The sequence below is a fragment of the Calonectris borealis genome, chromosome 2 (genome assembly GCF_964195595.1).
Source record: "Calonectris borealis chromosome 2, bCalBor7.hap1.2, whole genome shotgun sequence".
NCBI classification, from domain to species: domain Eukaryota; kingdom Metazoa; phylum Chordata; class Aves; order Procellariiformes; family Procellariidae; genus Calonectris; species Calonectris borealis.
Window position 1 is genome coordinate 148,436,789 of NC_134313.1, and position 17,704 is coordinate 148,454,492.

The window sequence follows — 17,704 nt, forward strand, 5'->3', positions numbered from 1 at the left end:
CTAAGGTTTATTTATCTTTGCTTTCCATTCAAATCTCTTTTCCAAATATCTCTGATTCCACCAAGAATTCTTCTACACTCAACACCCCTAGTATGGAAGTATGATATTACAGTAAATATTGATTAACCATGCTAGCTACTAACTTTTGCACATGTTTTCTAGCAGACTCACATATGGGAATGAGTAATTAAACCCTCAGTTTTTCTCTTCAAGATGTTGGTCTTACAGAACCTTCAGAAATCTTGTTGATTTAAGACATAGTTGGGGCCAAGAAATCTACTCAAATGGTTTCAAATCCTCAAGCAGACAGTCTAGTTTTAATGTCTTTTTTTTAATAAAAAATAAATTGGATGTAGTTCAGCCAGAAGTTAAGGACAAATTGCAGGAATAATTCTATGGTAATATTCCAAGGCTTATTTTATGGCTGGTAACCCTGAATCTTTTTGGTTTTCAATCCTCTAATGCAATGAAAGGCTCAGAGCATAAGAACTTGTGTGTTGGAACTTGAGAACTATCACTCCATTTGGTATGATTCCTCTAGGTGAAATCAGAAAAGCTTGAAAGTTTCTAATTGCAGACCCATTGCTGGTAGTTCTTGCAAAGCCTTGATCAGATGTATTTCATAATAGATATGAAATTGTCATAAAGATTAGATGTTAAGAAGTTGAACATCCATCTGTATTCTTCCCAAATGTAAAGCTTGAAGGACCGCCTGACAGACAGATGAGCTGTCCTATGCCCAGCATTACAGTTATGACCTTCCTCCAAGCCAGGCTGAGCGCTTTACATATTCTTTTATGGCTTAAGTTCAGCAAAATGAAATAAAGTCAGATCCAATTAGATTTTTTAGTAGAACTACTTCCTTTGACAGCTTTGTGGTATATACTGCTCATATTTCTGTGGCTTCAAGCCATGGAAACCTTACACCAGAAAAATATGAATGGGGAAGAATGAATCAATGTGGAGATCATGAATCTGTGCTCTGAATAGAAGCAAAAACTGTGTTAAGATACATATTCAACGATCAGCCGTTAGCTTTAGTGATTACAAATGAGAAAGCATTCTAAAGAACTATGGACTAAATCATACCCAGAAACTTTCAAATCCAAACAAAAAAAACCCAACCTTCGTGAGTCTCCTGCAACGTTGATTCATCAAGGGAGTGTTATTTTTATCTAAGACAGCGAATGTCACATTTCTATGTAATTTCCGCAGAAAACACGCTGTCAGTTTTTCGAGACACAAAGAATGGTTACTATGGCAATCCCTTCATGCCGCGCTGCCCCGTGGGTCTGGGTTCAGAGCAGAGTTTCGCAGGAAATTCGAGTGCCTGGCCAGCTGTAACTCATTGACAGAGGCAGAGCGTGACTGCTAGAATTACAGCAGGGTTTTTCGAGCCATCTTTCACTTCTAAATGAAGGGAACAGCTGTGTGTTTTCACCGGGCATTTTGAACTTCTCAAACCCCATTTTGCTCTCAAACAAATACAGGCAAGTGAAACTGAAGCTGAACGCAGATCTCATGAACCACAATTTCTCTTCTGATCTCTGATACAGTGTTTCTTGTTTAAGGGCCTGCTTTGTCAGCTGTGCTATCCTAAACTGCTGCAAATTGAGGGAAGGTTCTTCCCCAGGCTATATGAGGCAAGGTACTCCCTTGGTCTATGCAAGACAATTGAATTTTGAGGCAGTTTATTAGCCGCTCTGGTACCATACTTACTCTAGGAACTGGGGATTGGGCTCCCTCCCAGCTACTCATTGGGAAGAAAGCACTTGCTCCCTTTCTGTGTAGATACTTGTTTTGTAATTTATTTGTTTGTTCAGACCTTTTAGAAAAAGGTCTATCAGAAAATCCAAGGGCTTCATAATGATTTTGGCAGACAATCCAACAGGCAAAACATGCAAACAGCTGCAACACATGTTCAGATCCTTAGCCCCCCCTCTTTAACTGAAGCAATTGTCCAGCAGCTCCCGGAGTGCTCCATTTCATCAGCCTGCACCCCGGCACCAGGCCCAGGCGGGGATGCAGTACATTCAGACAAATTATTAGGAATGGGCTCAATAACTGTTACAAGAAACTCCTTATCAGGCTGCCCAGGAGCAAGCGTATAGGCTGACACAAAAGTAAAAAGGGGAGGTACTAGCTCTATAAGGGATGAATCAAGCTGTGAGACTGCCCTACAGCAAAGTGGCAGCTGAAAACCATCTGCTGTACATTGGAGTGGGGCTGGGACAGCAGGACTAGCCTAGGCTGCAGGAAGGGTTCGGCTTGGATAGCTGTCCCAGAGGAGACACCATGGTCACCAGTATTACATTTTGGCTTTTCTGACTCTTCAGCCTGGAAATATGTCACTGACACCAGTAAAGATGCTCTGGAGGCCACAGCTGTTCAAATCTCTTTGGAGGAGCAAAGCAAAGCAGCATGACCTGTGTCACAGAGAAGCTCATTGCCAGAACTGGAGCTATGGCTCAAGGACGGACCTGACCGGAAAATTGAGTTTCTGCTGCGTGGAAAGAAATAAAGATCTCAAAAAAATGGGAGGAAGGAATCTTTGAACATGTTCCATTTGGGCATACTCGAAGCAGGGACATTTTTCTAGCCAAGCACCTTGTCAAGCTTATTCCTTCTTGCAAAGTGAGACTGACAGGACCCTTCCAGACAGGTAGTGGGACTCCATCTGTTCAGTTTTCCTGGCAGGAAACTGATTTTTTTTTTTAGGGCAAAATTTCAGTTTTCTCTTGGAGAACTTAACTTCTGTGAAAAGACACATTTTTTCATGAGGAAAATCATTATAAAGGAAAACTCCCAGTCTAACCTGCTCTGGAAAAAAACTGCTTGCGTAATTAGTTAGGCACAACATGTAGTCTCGAACCAGAGATGACGGAGTCTTCAAAGACAAACTTTCAGTTTCATATGAGGGGAAAATCCGTCCTATGAATACTGACAGTTCTGATTTTTATAGTACTTCTGTTATCAGATGTCATTAATTCATTATATAATTATAAGTAATTATATCAATAATTGTCTCAATTTGAGTCTTGAAACAAATTGTTTGCAGTCCGAAAGCCTTTTTACAGGGACCAGCAGCAACAGCCCTGTATTTGCAGAACTCAGGAAAGGAGGTTGCGCCTTGGATCAGACCAGCATAGCTGTGAGTGGCCCACCCATTGCCAGTGGGGACATCCTCCAAGAGCTATTCTGACACACACAAGTATCCCTTTCCTCTTGCAAGTGGAAAACCTGATGTCAGATTGATTTGACTGATCTAAACACTAGAGGCAATGACTACAGGTATCTGAGCAGCTCTTCCTGAATGGATCATTTTTTGAAAAGGAAATTCTGATGGCATCGCAACAAATATGTTACCAGAAAACAAAATGAAGCAAAAACCAGACAATATAATCAACATCCAAGTAAAAGAATGCACTCCAAAGTGAGATCACCATTAATTGTTAAAGCAAGAATTAATACAAATAAAAATAATCCATTTCCAAGCAACACATTTCCTTCTAGAAGAACTAGAGTGCAAGCTTAAGAACCTGCAGGTCTGTCAGCCAGAATAAAAAACGTCAAACTAAAGCTCCAGGATGTGGCACGTTGCACCAGCTTAGTGCCACGGTGACATACTTTTCATAGAAACAAAGGCAGCTTAACACTTTGAGCGATTTACTGTGTGGAGCCTTGTTATTTCTGCACAAACAGGAGAACAAAATAAGGTTATGTTTGTGCTTGCATGATGAGAAGTGTTTGCAATTGCCACTAGAAAAAAGCCCTCCTTAAGAACTCATTCTGAATAATGTTTTAATATGATTATTTAAATATGTTTATGCCCTAGATGACCTTTGATAAAACTCCTTGCTCTGACCACCGTAGGCAACTTTCTTGTCTCCACACAATGACACACTTTCACTAATTAACTATTTTATTCCATAGTACAATGGAGTTTGACATCGTGCATCACTAGACATACAGGCACACTGGTTAATCTTGCTGGGATTTATCTAACATATGGAAATGTATAAATGTCTAGTTTTTTAATAGTAAGAGTTGTATCTGAGTCTATGTTTTGTCTCGTAACCTGAGCCTGAAATACTCAGAGCCCTTTGAAATTTTCAGGAAAAGTTAAATTCCACATTGGACTGCAATGATATTTTTTAAAAAGAATTTTTCATCTTTTACATTACCACTTACTACCTTCTCAAAGAGAACAAGAATTTCTAACTACAGGCAAATCTGCTCATTCCTGTCTTTCTAGGAAAGGTTTATTTCTGCAAATGATATAAAAATAATGATTTTCTTTAGTAAGGTTCTGGATTTATTGTAAGAATGTAAGAAATGCAGGGTGTATCTTTGGATGAAATTTTAAAAATGTTTTAGATATAGGAGTAGGAAACAACTGCTGTTTAAGAAAGGAATGCCTAGGAGACATCCACCTAGTCGGTCAACCCTAAGACCTGTACTTAAAACCTTACTTGTTCAGCATGATATTTTAAATCCCCAAGCCTGTATTAGGAAAGCACCTCCACCTAATCACCATGCTGTCTGGATGGAGAAGGTCCCAGGCACCTGCAACAGGGCAGTCCTGGAGTCTCACCCATGCATGCCGGACAGAGCAGGCTGAGTCAAAAGCAAGGCAGTCCAGTGCAGAAGTGCCTCCAAAAAGCCTGCCTTTCTGCTAACCACTGCGAGTGCTTCGACATCAAATCATCGCTCCATTGCCTGGGGCAAACCCAGGCTGCCCTGGTGTCCTGTTCCTGACCCCGTGCCTCTCCCTGAGGTACAGGCAGAGGTTTGCTGTCATGGCCAGCATCCAAACAGGTCCCTGAAATGTCTCTCCTGCCTTTGCCGACCAAGGGGCTGCTTGGGGATCCATGCCCTTGTGGTAGTGGGATCACACATACCTGGTCACAAGGCTGCAGCTATTTTGGTAGAGTGTTTGCTTTCCTCAATACCTCAGAAATTGAGGCGGTTCCTCTGCAGCAAGAATCCACTCATGGTGGAGGTAGCAGGACTACTTTTGAGCTTGGAACAGTAATATTTCTAAAGTTATTCTTCAGCAGAAAGCTGCTACTGTGGAAAAAGCTCCTTAGAAAGAAACAGAGCTGCGCCTAGGGACACAGCAATTGGGGAGGATGGAGAAGGTGAAAAGCCCAGGGGCTTTTGCAGCGCCACTGACTTGCATACAGGGCTGAGTGCTGCTCCTCATGTGCTTTGCCAGCCCAGATGAACTGAACTGCCAGTGCAAGCAACATCACACTGACACCGTCAGAGCTAGAGAGGGCAGGATCCTTTCTGGGAATCCCCCCATTTGAGAAAATTTGCATCATGTATGACTATGGCAACTGAGAAGAGCTGCAGCTTGGTCTCAGCAAATGAAGATGGGAGAAAAGGGAAATATTCCTGCCTCTTAGGCTTTCAGGAAAGCAAAACGGCCTGCTCATGGGAACAACGGGCAGGGGAGGGACAAGACCTTCCTCAATGTCCGGTGTGGTTTTCTTTGAGCCATCTGGGGGCTTCCCTTTGATGAGAGGAAGCTTTGACCAATTCAGATGGGGTTTCTCCAGCCACCATGTAATTTCGTATCGTGATGCCTGTGCTGAGTGGGATAAGCCACTTAATTGCACAGCCAGTCTCACAGATGCTGGCCAGGCTTTCCAGCAAAATTTGGAATACAGAAGAACAGAGGAGAGAAGAATCCAGCTGCAACTATATGAGTCCCAAATGCCCTTTGCCCAACAAGGGGCATGCACACTACCATCATATGGTAGTATTTCACAGTCACTTCATTGTACAGTGCTTTTTCCTGAAGGTACAGGCAGTCACATTGCTCTGAGCTGGCAGGGCGTGGAAAACATTGAGTGCATGAAGGTCTGACTCATTTTGTGAGTCCAAGAGCAGAGTCTGTGCTGGCTTCACTCGTGCTTCTTGTCACTTGAGGTTTCTGTAGGCACCATGCAACCCTTTCATCACTGACAAATTTAGCTGTCTTGAGGGGTGGGGGGTTTTGTGTGTGCATTTGTACATCTGCTTCTAAGTAACCTTTCAAACAGCAAAGACGAAGTGTACTTTGATTCTGGAAATGCAGGCAATTGGGAAAACAAAAATCTGAGCCCTGAGCCAGTCTTGTGTAGGGTGGGCAGCTTTTGGCCCAACACTCTCCTTCTGAGTATCCAGATCTCGCATTGAAAATCAGTGCAGGGGTTAAGATTTCCTTGTGCACCAATGGTGAAGTCTGTCACAGAAACCCAAGGAGAATTATAGCTTTTATCTTTACAGTCTTACACTGAAGGACTTCTTGTGGAGGCCCATAAACCCCTGAAGGAATTCAGGGATGGGCTGGCGTGCTGCCAGCTTGCATGGTAATACGTTAATGGATACCACTGCAGTCCGGCCAGCAGGCTGTAATTTGATGTCTGTGTGCAGAACTTGGATGGGTATATTTAATATATTATCTGCTTCCCCAGGGTGATGTACTACCGGTGACATTTTGTAAATCAATGCATGTCCATAAGCAAAGCCATTCTCTGTGCTTGGAGAATTCCTGCAGCACTTTAAAAAGACACACTCATAAATAAAATGTAATAATGTTAATCTCCTAATATGGTTTAAGCATATTTACTAATTACAAGTACAAAAGAGAGTAAAACTAGAAATACTTTTTTTTTTCCCCTGTGATAAACTCATAAAAAAGAGGATGACCAGTTGAGTGCAAGCAACAATTATCTAATGCAGTATTCCCAGATGGAGAAAAAGGATATTATGGCACATCCCTGGAATGCTACTGTGGTTTAAAAAAGAAAAAAAAAAAGACATATCCTGTTACCATCAGAAGGAAATTAAACAGTTCTCGGGAGCAGATGCCATATTAATTACTGTACTCAGTTGATAATATTCCACAAATAAGGGTGCAATGGTGTTTTAGCCACCCTGAGCCTAATTGCTGAAAGAGTCTGGACTGCTTAAGTACACTGGCAGTAAGCAAGCAAGGAAGTGCTTTATTCCAAAGAGGAACTCTGTCCTGCCCTGCACTAGAAGGAAGGCTACTGTTGTTATCAGGCAGTGATTTGCCCCCATAAGATGTTCTTTGGCATTAACCCAATGGTAATTCCATCCTTGCCACTAGACTAACGTGCTGCCCAGACCAAAGGGGTGAGACTCAAACAGAGAGCTCTGAAACTTGTCTTGCTGCATGACACAATTTTACTATCTGCTTAGCAGGCTGGCGGTATCTTGCAAAAGACTGGGCAAGGTCTTCCCTGTACTTATTAAAAGCAGATGTTAAACAGACTGGACTTCAAGAGACGGTTGCACTTTCTAAGCAGAAGAACGTAAAGGGAGATTGTCACTGAAGGACAGAAAGATTAATGGTTTTCAAATGATATTTTTCTTGGATAAGAAAGGAGTAAATTTCAGTCCTACTGCAAGGTTCTGATCTTCAGGGCAATAACATGACATTCTCCTTACTTATAAAATAGCTTTGCCCCTGTGGAGATTATGTTCTGTCATACTAAATAAGAAGATGGGGAGTTAAATATATGCTTGTTCAGCTAATAACCTGATGAATGTAGAGGAAGGATGGCATTTCTCTGTCATTGTCTGTAATATCTCACTGGCTACAGCCTGATGATTCCTCTAGAAAGACTAATGTTAGGTTATTACGCCAAGCCACAGCACGCAATATAATTTAAAGACCATCCAATCTAATTAGTTAGTGCAGCATCACTAGGAAACAGTCTGCTATTTGGTATGCCTTGTATCATATCATTGCCACTTCTGTACATGTCTTTATCACAAGCAATTAATCTCATATTCTTGAAATTTTGCTGTAAAACTCCTTCCAAAATGTCACACATCCTGTGAGCATTACTAGCAATGAGCCAACATCCTCTGACAGGCCATGAAACACTGCACATTGCTTATTTGCTGATAAAGTGCTCATATGAGATTCATGTTAGAGACTGACATTATAAAAAACTGCAGTTTTGCCTCCTTCCCACACTGCCCCTTCTCAATTTCTGGCACGTATGCACAGAGGCAGAAAATTGCCACCAAATCAGAAGAACGGGGCTTTTTCCTTCCTACTTGACACAGGTATAAATAGTTATACGTGCTGAAGCAGCGGAGATGCAGGCCCTGCCCAGGCCAGACCGAGTCAGAGTCACTCAAGGCTCCCTGCGGAGATGGAATGCTGCTCGCCATGAGTAACACCAGCCAGCTGTTGCAAACTCCGGTCTCACTCACAAGAAGCATCCCATGATCAAAGGAGAAAAGGAAATAGGTAACGCAATACATGGCTGACTTCTCATTGTACAGCTGTGACTGCATTTCACTCTGGGACAGCCACACACTGTACTTGCACTTATTTACTTACTCTTTGGACATCTAACTATCTTTTTCCTTGTCCTGTATTCGAAACAGTTATTTGCTCCAGGTGATGATAATATCTTCGACTAGGAATACCTGTATCTAGAAACTTTTGGTTTTGTCATTATTCTACATATTTAATTTCTGACTCAGACGTGGACTAAGCCAGGGAGCAAATAGCAATCAGACTGAATTAGTCACGAGGCAAAATGCTCTTCCTGTATAATACATGTGGATTTGGGTCAGAAGTGTAAGTCATAATCAACACGAAGCTGAAGAACAGGCCCTTTTCCAATATGGAGACTGGGACCAAAACCACAGTGTCCAGTGGGCCAGGTCCAGCAGTACTCGGGAATGCAGCTTGCCCAGTCTAGCTGTCCCCACCCACCAAGCACCATGATTTTCTCCTTCAGAATTCAGAAAGATTTCCAAAAAATCAGAGGTCTAGTTTGAGACATTTCCAATGTCATAAAAATATGCCCACATGCATTAAATATGTTTCTCCCACTGATTTTTCAAAGCAACTCTGTTATTTTTTCTTTTTCTTTTTTTGCAACTGCCATTTCTTGATTGTACTCTGCTCAGGCAGGTCAGCTCTCTGCCATAACATCTCTGCAACACTTAATCTTGTCCTTCTCCGTCACAGACCATTTTCTCTTACTCCCTCTACCACCAAAACTATGATCATCACCTAATCCCATCCAACAGCTAACTCTTATCCTTCCCATCCCCAGCCTCCCAGCAAGTAGCAGCAAATATTGTCACCAAGCCTGCCATCTGCTAGCTGCCATGGAGTACCAGGCTGCTACTGTCAGGGCTGCCACAGAGCTGAGAAGACAAGTAGGGTGTTGCTGTCTGTGGCAAGGGGCTGAGGTGGGAGAGCTGCTGCCACCAAACCCAAAAGGAGATGGCAAAAGGGGCACCTAAAACCTCCTGGGGAAAAAGAGCACCTGATCAGCACCAGTGGCCACTCCAGTTTGTGAGTGCAGCTACATGAAAACTGAGCAGCAGCTTCCCATTTCCTCCAAGAAAACAGTGAAGGGCTCTGGCACATGGTCAATGCATCACCCACTTGGACTCCAGTGAACAGGATTATACCTTTATTTTCCCAGTGTTATACTCAGCCAGGGCATCAGAGCTTTCCCCTTTTAGGCCTCTAAGCCATAAAAGAATCTCAAAACTAGCATGTGGCAGAAAAGTAATTTATCTTAGCTGAACAGTTATGAGTCGGGGTTTTTTTTTATCAACCTTTTTTCCAATTTGCAGTGGCGTCAGACTCCACATGGATTTCAGACAGAAAAGTCCCAAATATCTGCAGTCTGCTTAGAAAGTGAACTGCGCACTTGTTCCAGATGATTCCCCCTTTCCCCTACACCACAGAGCACTCACAGCCTTGCCAAAATGCTCCCCTTTCGCAAGACGCAGGGTGGGAGCAAACATTATTCAGTTCCCTGGCTGTTTCAACCTTATTCTCTTTTTTACACTATGGCACATATTTGTGCAGCATGCAACAACCAAATGAGAACATCTTTTCCAAGTGGTATTTCTTAATGGCATTTGGAGAAAGACTTGTAAGTAATTCACTTGAATTGCAAATTAAAGCCTCCTTAACACACTTCCATGACTCTCTTTTTCCCTTGCATTTTCCTTTTTACGCCTCTTTCAGTCTGTGTTTTCTTTGATTGGAAGCACTGAAAAATTGTTAAAACAAAGAGTGCAAGTACTTTTCTGCTCCCTGTCTCCTCACTCCCTCCGATATGTTTTATTTCTGTTCTTTTAAGTGCTTTGGATCAGGTCCTTGCCTCTGGCACTATTCCTCCAGCCTTGACTTACATCTAGAATAGCATCTTCTGGCAAGTCTCTTGCTCCTCACTGGCTGGCTACTGTGTGCAGGGCTCCTGCTTTTCATGGATCAAGGGCTTAGGCATCTTGAGACTAGCACTGGCCTCTCCACTTGGCTCCAATGTTTCCTTTTCAGCCTCCTCACAAAAATGAACCAGGGTTTAATAGTTAGTTCTCAATACAGTGCTCCCTTGTTTATTTTCTTCACATGTCTATTCTTTCTTTCCATTCCTGGCCACAAAGAGAAGAAAGCTGGAAGAACACCACTTTTGCCAGTTTATTACCAATTTTGAGCTGTGAAAGCTGGCATAGTAAGGAGGTAGAGGGAACAAGGGAGGACATCTAGAGAGAACAGATTAGCCGGTCACCAGGCCTGTTGCTGCACCTTCTGCAAGAAGTGTAAGTAAGTATCCCCAGGAATGTGGGCACTATTCCTCTCCTTGGCTGTAAGTAGCCTTCCTAACACTTCTCTAAATTTCAATTCCTCTTGTGCAAAACCTAAGTAGAGCACAGGGTCTACATGCTGGCACCCTGTACAAGGGTGAGATCTGAAGGATGGATTAGTTCAGCAAAAGAGCGAAATTGTAGGCAGGATATTATAATCCTCAGTATAGCAGTGGTCATGACTACACTCTACTTCCCACAGTACCAAGTACAAAACTGAGAGAAAATATCTTTTCAGTTGTCCTAGAAATAAAATTTTTCAGGAAATTAAAATAAAGGGTACTTGGCTTTAGATTGACTGGATGGTTTTATTTGGCTAAAAATTTCTCTCTTTTTTTTGTGAGTAAACTCCGTTTCTTTCAGTCCCTTTAAAGAAGCAGATTAATTATGAAAATGAAAATATAAACAGCAGACATAGCAACCCTCCCTTTAAAAATGTAGATATAACACATTTTAAAGTTTTTGAACATTCCCGACTCCTTCTCAGATAAAAACATTCATTTGGACTTAATACTTGATTTTTAATGGCTAAATTTAGATAAGAGAAATTTCCCCTTCTGGTCTTCTGCATCCTTATGTTCTTCTTTATTGGAGAAGACCTGATTTTTCTTGTTTCTAGAATCTAGGTACATACCTTCAAGAAGTCACGGTCACAGTCAGATCCATCTTCTAAATCAAAGGCTGTGAAGCTATAGTTGAGTGTGTTCCCCTTTGTAGTTTGGATAGTCCAGTGGCAGTGCTCATTTAATGGGTAATTATTTGGATAATTTAAACTTTCCAATATGCCATGGCTACGATTAACAGTGAGAACTTCATGGCAAACTGAAAAAAAAAGTGATAATAAATTATATTTGTGCAGCGCTTATTAACCCAGTATCTCAAAAAATTACTAATTGAAGTTACTGATAGCATTACAAGGTGAGAAATGTTTTTATTCATAGATTAGAGAAATCATGCAGAAAGAGAATTGTGACCTATTGAAGAACATATTACCTATGTTGCAAACAAAATCCAGACTTTCCAAACTTGAATCCTTCAGTTCTATTATGTCCTCCTTTTCTGACACTTGCAGACTCATCAGTATATGTATTACATATATTTTTGGCAGTTTTCTTTATTCTAAATACATGGTTATTCCTGAAACATGTTTTCTTCTTTTTTTTTTTTAACTAATAATAGAAATTTGCCCTGTCATTTGAAATAATTTGGGGAGGGTGCTCAACAAAGATTGACTAATGGATTAAAATGGTTTATTTCAGCAAACTAAAAAAAAAAATTATAACCCCTGGCTAAAACAACAAATGGAAAGCACACTACTGTATTGGATTTTCTAGCTCCAGGAACTGGAAGTGATCATGAAATTCTTTAAAAAGGAGCCATGATTTTCCTCATGAATCATCCAATAACATCCTAGCATAAGAAATGGACACTCACATGGAATAATGAGAGCTTTCCTTGAAGTGCAGAGAAAATGAAAAAGAAACTGAACTAGATAAAGAGTGACGTTACAATTACAGCATTAGATCAGTGAGTCTCATTTTCCTGTATCCAACTTTCATTAAAGACAGAAAATATCAATGTGGGCAATCCCTCACCTGGAGATAGCATACAATGTGTATCGCGAGCGGAGAAGTGGGCAGGAGGCGGGGAGCAGGACAGACTGTTTGCTTTGTACAGCAAATCTTCAGTGTTTGAAGAGCAGAAATAGGTGAGATTCACTTGCAAAACTCGTCTGTCACTAGGGATAATACACCTACCTCCTGCAAATTTTTTTTATTCTTTCCAAATGATTTACAGAGCAGCAAGGTCTGTGTTTTTAGGACTTCAAAATGCTCAGGATATAGCTGAAGGTCAGGGTCAGGTGGAGTGGAGCTTGTCTGCAAAGCTACACTGAAGCATACAACTGTTTGAAAGGACAGGATGAAGAGCACAAAATGGATTTTGAAGAATGCAAGTCGGGTTAAAGCTGCTACCCCCTGCCATCAAGATTTTATTAGAAACATATCGGACACAAAGATGCCTTTGAATGTTAACTTGATACCATGTTTTCTTTTGCAATGTTTTCCAATTCATCATTACATTTCTTTCATGTACACATACAGATGCATCTGGCATCTAAGTATCCTTATTTTATACCACTATTTCCTACATAATTTTAGCTTTTGGGCAGGTCGTTGAAAGCTTTCACTGATGCATCTTCAGGAATTAAATATGAATGTAAAGTGTAGATCACATTATCTGATAGCTCAGGTTCTACGTCTGAGTGCTTTGAAAGTGCTCTTTCTGTTTAATTAATGAAAGCGGGAGGAACCCTTTTCTAATATATTGTCTTGACTTTGCAGTCTGAAAAGTACATAGTAGATATATCTTTAAGGAATGAGGGAATGAGGGAGCCAAAGCTCCCTCACTCTTCTAATTATTGTACGTGCCATGTGTGGATGAATAGCTTTGGTTTTTTCGTAATCCATTTACTATTGTCCAAACCTAGGACAACTTAATGTCTATAAACCTACAGCAATATCTATCAATTGGGCATGTCATATTTAGATGCTTGCAAATAATTTTGTATGTGGTGAAATTCCATATCTTCCAATGTGCATTCAACCATATATGCTAGTGTATAAAGAGAAAAGTAAACACTGGGACGATAGTCAAGGTTATGACTGGGAACAAAATAACTAATTTGTTATGTATCTTCTTGGACTTTTCTCCAAATGTTATTATTCTGATATTTCTGGGGTAGAACTATTTTAAAAAAAAAAATGTTTGAAAGAAAAATGTGACCCTTACCATAAGATATAAAAAATGAAACTTTTTGAAGTGTTCCAGGTAGGCTAAATGATCCTAAGCACCCACAATGATCCAGGATGGCTTATCCTTTGCCATCCTGCCTCACAAGCAGATAGAAGAGCAGAGAAGCTTTTTCTATCTGCCTTCTCTGTTAAAAAGTCAGGAGACTGTGTGAGCAGAAGAGCAAGAACAGTCCAATCTACCCTGTTACGGACTTCCAGCACTTGTTATTCTGAGTAAATCTGGAGTGGTAAGTGCCGCTGGTGCAGGTAATAGAAGCAGAGCCACCTCACCAGCTTTCTTCTAAGGAGGAGATAATCTCCATCACGGGTAGATGAGCAGATAATTTTTAGCTCTCTGTGTTCTGTGACTGTAGCAGACTAGAGAATCTGGGTCAATAATATGCTCTACACATTGTCCTCTACTCATGAATAGGTAAGATCATGGGCTGCAAGAAGCACTTTCGGGAACAAGCTGAACTGTAGAAACATGTTCTTCTCAACTTCTTTTACTTACTTACCCTGTTTGTATTTAGCTAAAAACCCTCCACCTCGCAGACTGTTATCTGTTCTTAGTTTTACATACATGCTGTCTCCACTGGAATGGATGGGTTGTGGTATCTGATTCCCACAAAATTTACCTAGCTGTTTACCATTACTGCTGTTGCCATCATACACCTTAAAAAAAAAAAAAAAAAGAATTTAATAAAGCTGATGGCATTACAAATCCAAGTAATTCCCCCCTGACAAATGTCTGCTTAGGGAATTATTACTGGGTATATAAGAGGTTAAATTCTATTTCTGCTCAGAGGAAGCCTGACAGGCATTTCAAAAACAAGCAATTCAGTGGAAAAACAGGAAGCCAGTAACCGAATACTGGTGGGTTTTGAGGGGCTTACTCACCAAGAGAGGAAAACTGAACTCCATTTCAAATCTATTAAAAATATTCAAATAATTTATGCAACAATTCAAATATGAAATTTGGGATTAACAATAGGGCTACTGACACTGTTGTGCCTTTTTCTTTGTAATTTACTAAGAGAGCATACTAAGGCCTTGGTCCAAAACACAGCAAATTTAAAAGATATAGACAGATTCTTGTTTCAGTAGCCTTTCTATCTAGGCATAAATGCTTTTCTTACCAGCAGCTACACAGACACTGCTACCTTACCTCTCACTGCTCTGTGATATGGAGGGAGCATGTCAGCATGGAGATTTCCTATTCTGGGTCTGTTCAATTACGAACATTTGAAGACCAGGGCCATGTGTTTTTCCTCGCCTGTGCACTCATCATACTCAGCTCCCTCCTATGGAGCAAAGTGTCACAGGGTACATACCGCAAGGTAATCGAAGTTGCACTTTGGGTGATACTCTAGATGGAACTGTTCAAACTGGATTTCGAATGGGGTTCCTCGGTTTCCTCTGAGCAACCAGTAGCACTCTGAATTGTGGTAATATGGCATTGGGTAGTTGGGAGACATGAAGATACCAGAAGCTGTCATCAAAGTCCCACCACAACCTGAAAATGGCAAAGAAACCAAACCAACATTTAACATCTAGAAGAGAGAATTAGGCATGATGTGTGAAATTCATGTACTGTGAGATACCTGTGTGAGATTCAGATTCACTACTGACCTCCTTCACATGCCCTGAACATCTTCAGTGATGCCCCAAAAATCTGCATTTAGCCAACAGTGTTGTAAGAAGAAAAGAGCCCATAGCACCTAGAAATATTAACTATCTAATTTGAAGAGTGCTCTGATAGATAGTTAATCTTCAAATAGAAACCTCCCCATTAAATTCTTGGTTACTGCTTTCCTAAACGTATGAGAAAGTTGATGCTACATTATATCTGGGGAATAGTACATCCTTCCCTATGGAGAAAAAGAAAGCCCAAGGATCAAGAAAGTTGTATCTTTGATCTTAACAACATGAATATATGTTGCTATATAATTAGCAGACAGATTTTAGAAGGTGGAAAGCAGAAAAGATGTGGGGGAAAAGGTGAGAAATTAAATACAAATGAAAGATCAAGAATGAAATGTGTAAAATGGTTTTATATCTGATGAGGTCATTTTACCTGCTGATGTACCATCCCACTCTGCTGAAAATCCCTGTCTTGTGCCAAATATGTCACTTAAAAACTTTATCCACAGCTTGTTACCATGAGAGATTATAACGGGAGGTAGGTCTGTACCACAGTATTTTCCCAGAGGAGGGGAAGTTTCATAACCTCCATCTCTAGAATGATAGAAAAGAAAAACCTTGGGTCAAAGAGAGAAACCATGAGAAAGGTTAAGAAATCAAAAATCTTGGGATTCTTTCGGGCCTGGGAAAGATTAATCCTAACTCTTCATCTTCCACAGCAATACAGCTACCAAATACTGGAGGAGTCCTTCCTGCAGTAAGGAGTCCTACCACAAGCACCTGCTTGCTGGGTATGTCCACTCTCTCAGCTCAGCAGCCTGTCCCAGAGTCTGTCAATACAATGACAGACTCAAGAAGTGTCTCAAATAGGCTTGATGCTGCAAAGGCAGGACCTTCTATGCATAATCATTGGTGTAACCAAAGGTAATCTTCTAATTTGAAGAAATAAGTTTGCTCATTTCTCACTGTTTAGCCTTGTACAAAACCAGATGACCTATTAAAAAAAACATGTTTATTTGACACCACACAAATGAGAACCCATTTCTCAGAACTGATATGATGCATGTTTTGAAATATTTTCTTAGCCTTCAGAGTTGTTTCTACAACCACTTATTTCCCATTTTTAAAATATGTAATATTTTCAGTAATATTTCTAATACTGTAATCAGGATGCACATGTAATGTTCTGTTTTGCTACCCGCACATATCTTATGGGAATAAAAAAGATGGTGACAACCTGCTTATCAATTGCTTCCTAACCTTATCTTTAAGCACTTTCATATTACAAATACCCCACAGGTCATTAGGACAATAATAAATACATTTATATCTATATATGGGTGTGATCTTGATATAACGCTTTTTAAGTGGACAGTAATACTTTCAATTACATTTTCACAGGTTTATACGTGCTTTTGAGAGAAATTTCTACTTAGACCTTGCCATTCTGTTTTCTTGTCATCCTCCCAGCTTAAATTGCTTGCCGCTGTCTCAGGTTACTGGCAGTTGAAGAACTGTGCCAGAACCTCCCCTCGCTTGCATCTCGGCCTCTGCAGCTGTGGTCAGATGAACAGTTTTCTTAGTTGACTGAATGCAATTTATCAGAGGACACCTCAGGACAAGAAACCAGAGTGGCACCTCATCTAAGACTTATCTAGCTACCCCATTTAATGGTATCAGGTTTGATGAGACACTCTGGAAATCCAGTTATGGCAGCAGAAATGTGCTGAGTTGCACTTAGCAATGTTCTGGCCATATCTTAAAACCTGTTTAATGCTGCTGAGCTCTTCACACAGACCACAGAGTTAGATTTATGCAATAAATGAATGCTTTCAGTTCTCGAGATGAAAAAGTGAAAAAAAACCCTGTTATAATTCAGGTCTACCCCAAATTAAGGTGTTAACTGTTAACATAAAGTTAGGTTAAATTTAATCTCAGATTGTTGTTTTAAAATGAAAAAATGAAACACTTTTTACTTCTTAGAAAATATTGAAAAAGCCTTTCAGTTTTTCGTAACTTTCTCCAGTTTGCAAGTACAGCTGAAAACAACCAGCTAATTCAGCAGGAATTCAGAATCTCAATACTGCAACTTCAGCAAGCAGCTTTTTGTTTGGTTCTAAAAAATAAGACACTAGTTACAGAGGAATAACCCATACAGGATATCTGGTGTAATGTTCAGAATGAGTTTTATCATGGTGCTTATTGAGGTCATGGAAACTCATAGCATGCTCAGAGTGAAAAACCACGCTGGTGTTCTGCAGATATGGTTCACCTAGACAGCTGGCTCAAGAGGACAAAAATGGGTGCACTGACACTGCAAAGTGCAAATCCCATACAGCAACACAGCAGAAAGAACATGTACTCGGTGCAGCTGTATTGTAAGCATGTAGCTAACCTTCCTGCAAATATTACTTTCTTCTACCTGTCTCTGTCCTGTAAAATTTACTAGAAATCACCATGCTTATATCCTAATTTTAATGGTGATGTCAGTATAGACAAATATCGCAGATTATGTACATGTTCCTAGTGCTGCATCATAGAATAGCTGCTGTTTAAAGATGATAAACATAAAACAGAATATGTCACAAAACAGGCAATAAAACTCTTTGTTTCTGCAC

General features: G+C 40.5%; 1 protein-coding gene across 1 annotated transcript in view; it reads right to left on the reverse strand.

Annotated features, from left to right (window-relative positions):
* Nucleotides 1–17,704, reverse strand: part of CUBN (cubilin) — a 149,051-nt gene that overhangs the window by 93,257 nt on the left and 38,090 nt on the right. The window contains exons 24-27 of the mRNA XM_075143880.1: nt 15,520–15,680; nt 14,777–14,958; nt 13,961–14,117; nt 11,285–11,472 (exon numbers count right to left, since the gene is read on the reverse strand). Coding sequence (XP_074999981.1) covers nt 11,285–11,472; nt 13,961–14,117; nt 14,777–14,958; nt 15,520–15,680 — 688 coding nt within the window. The remainder of the gene's footprint in view (nt 1–11,284; nt 11,473–13,960; nt 14,118–14,776; nt 14,959–15,519; nt 15,681–17,704) is intronic.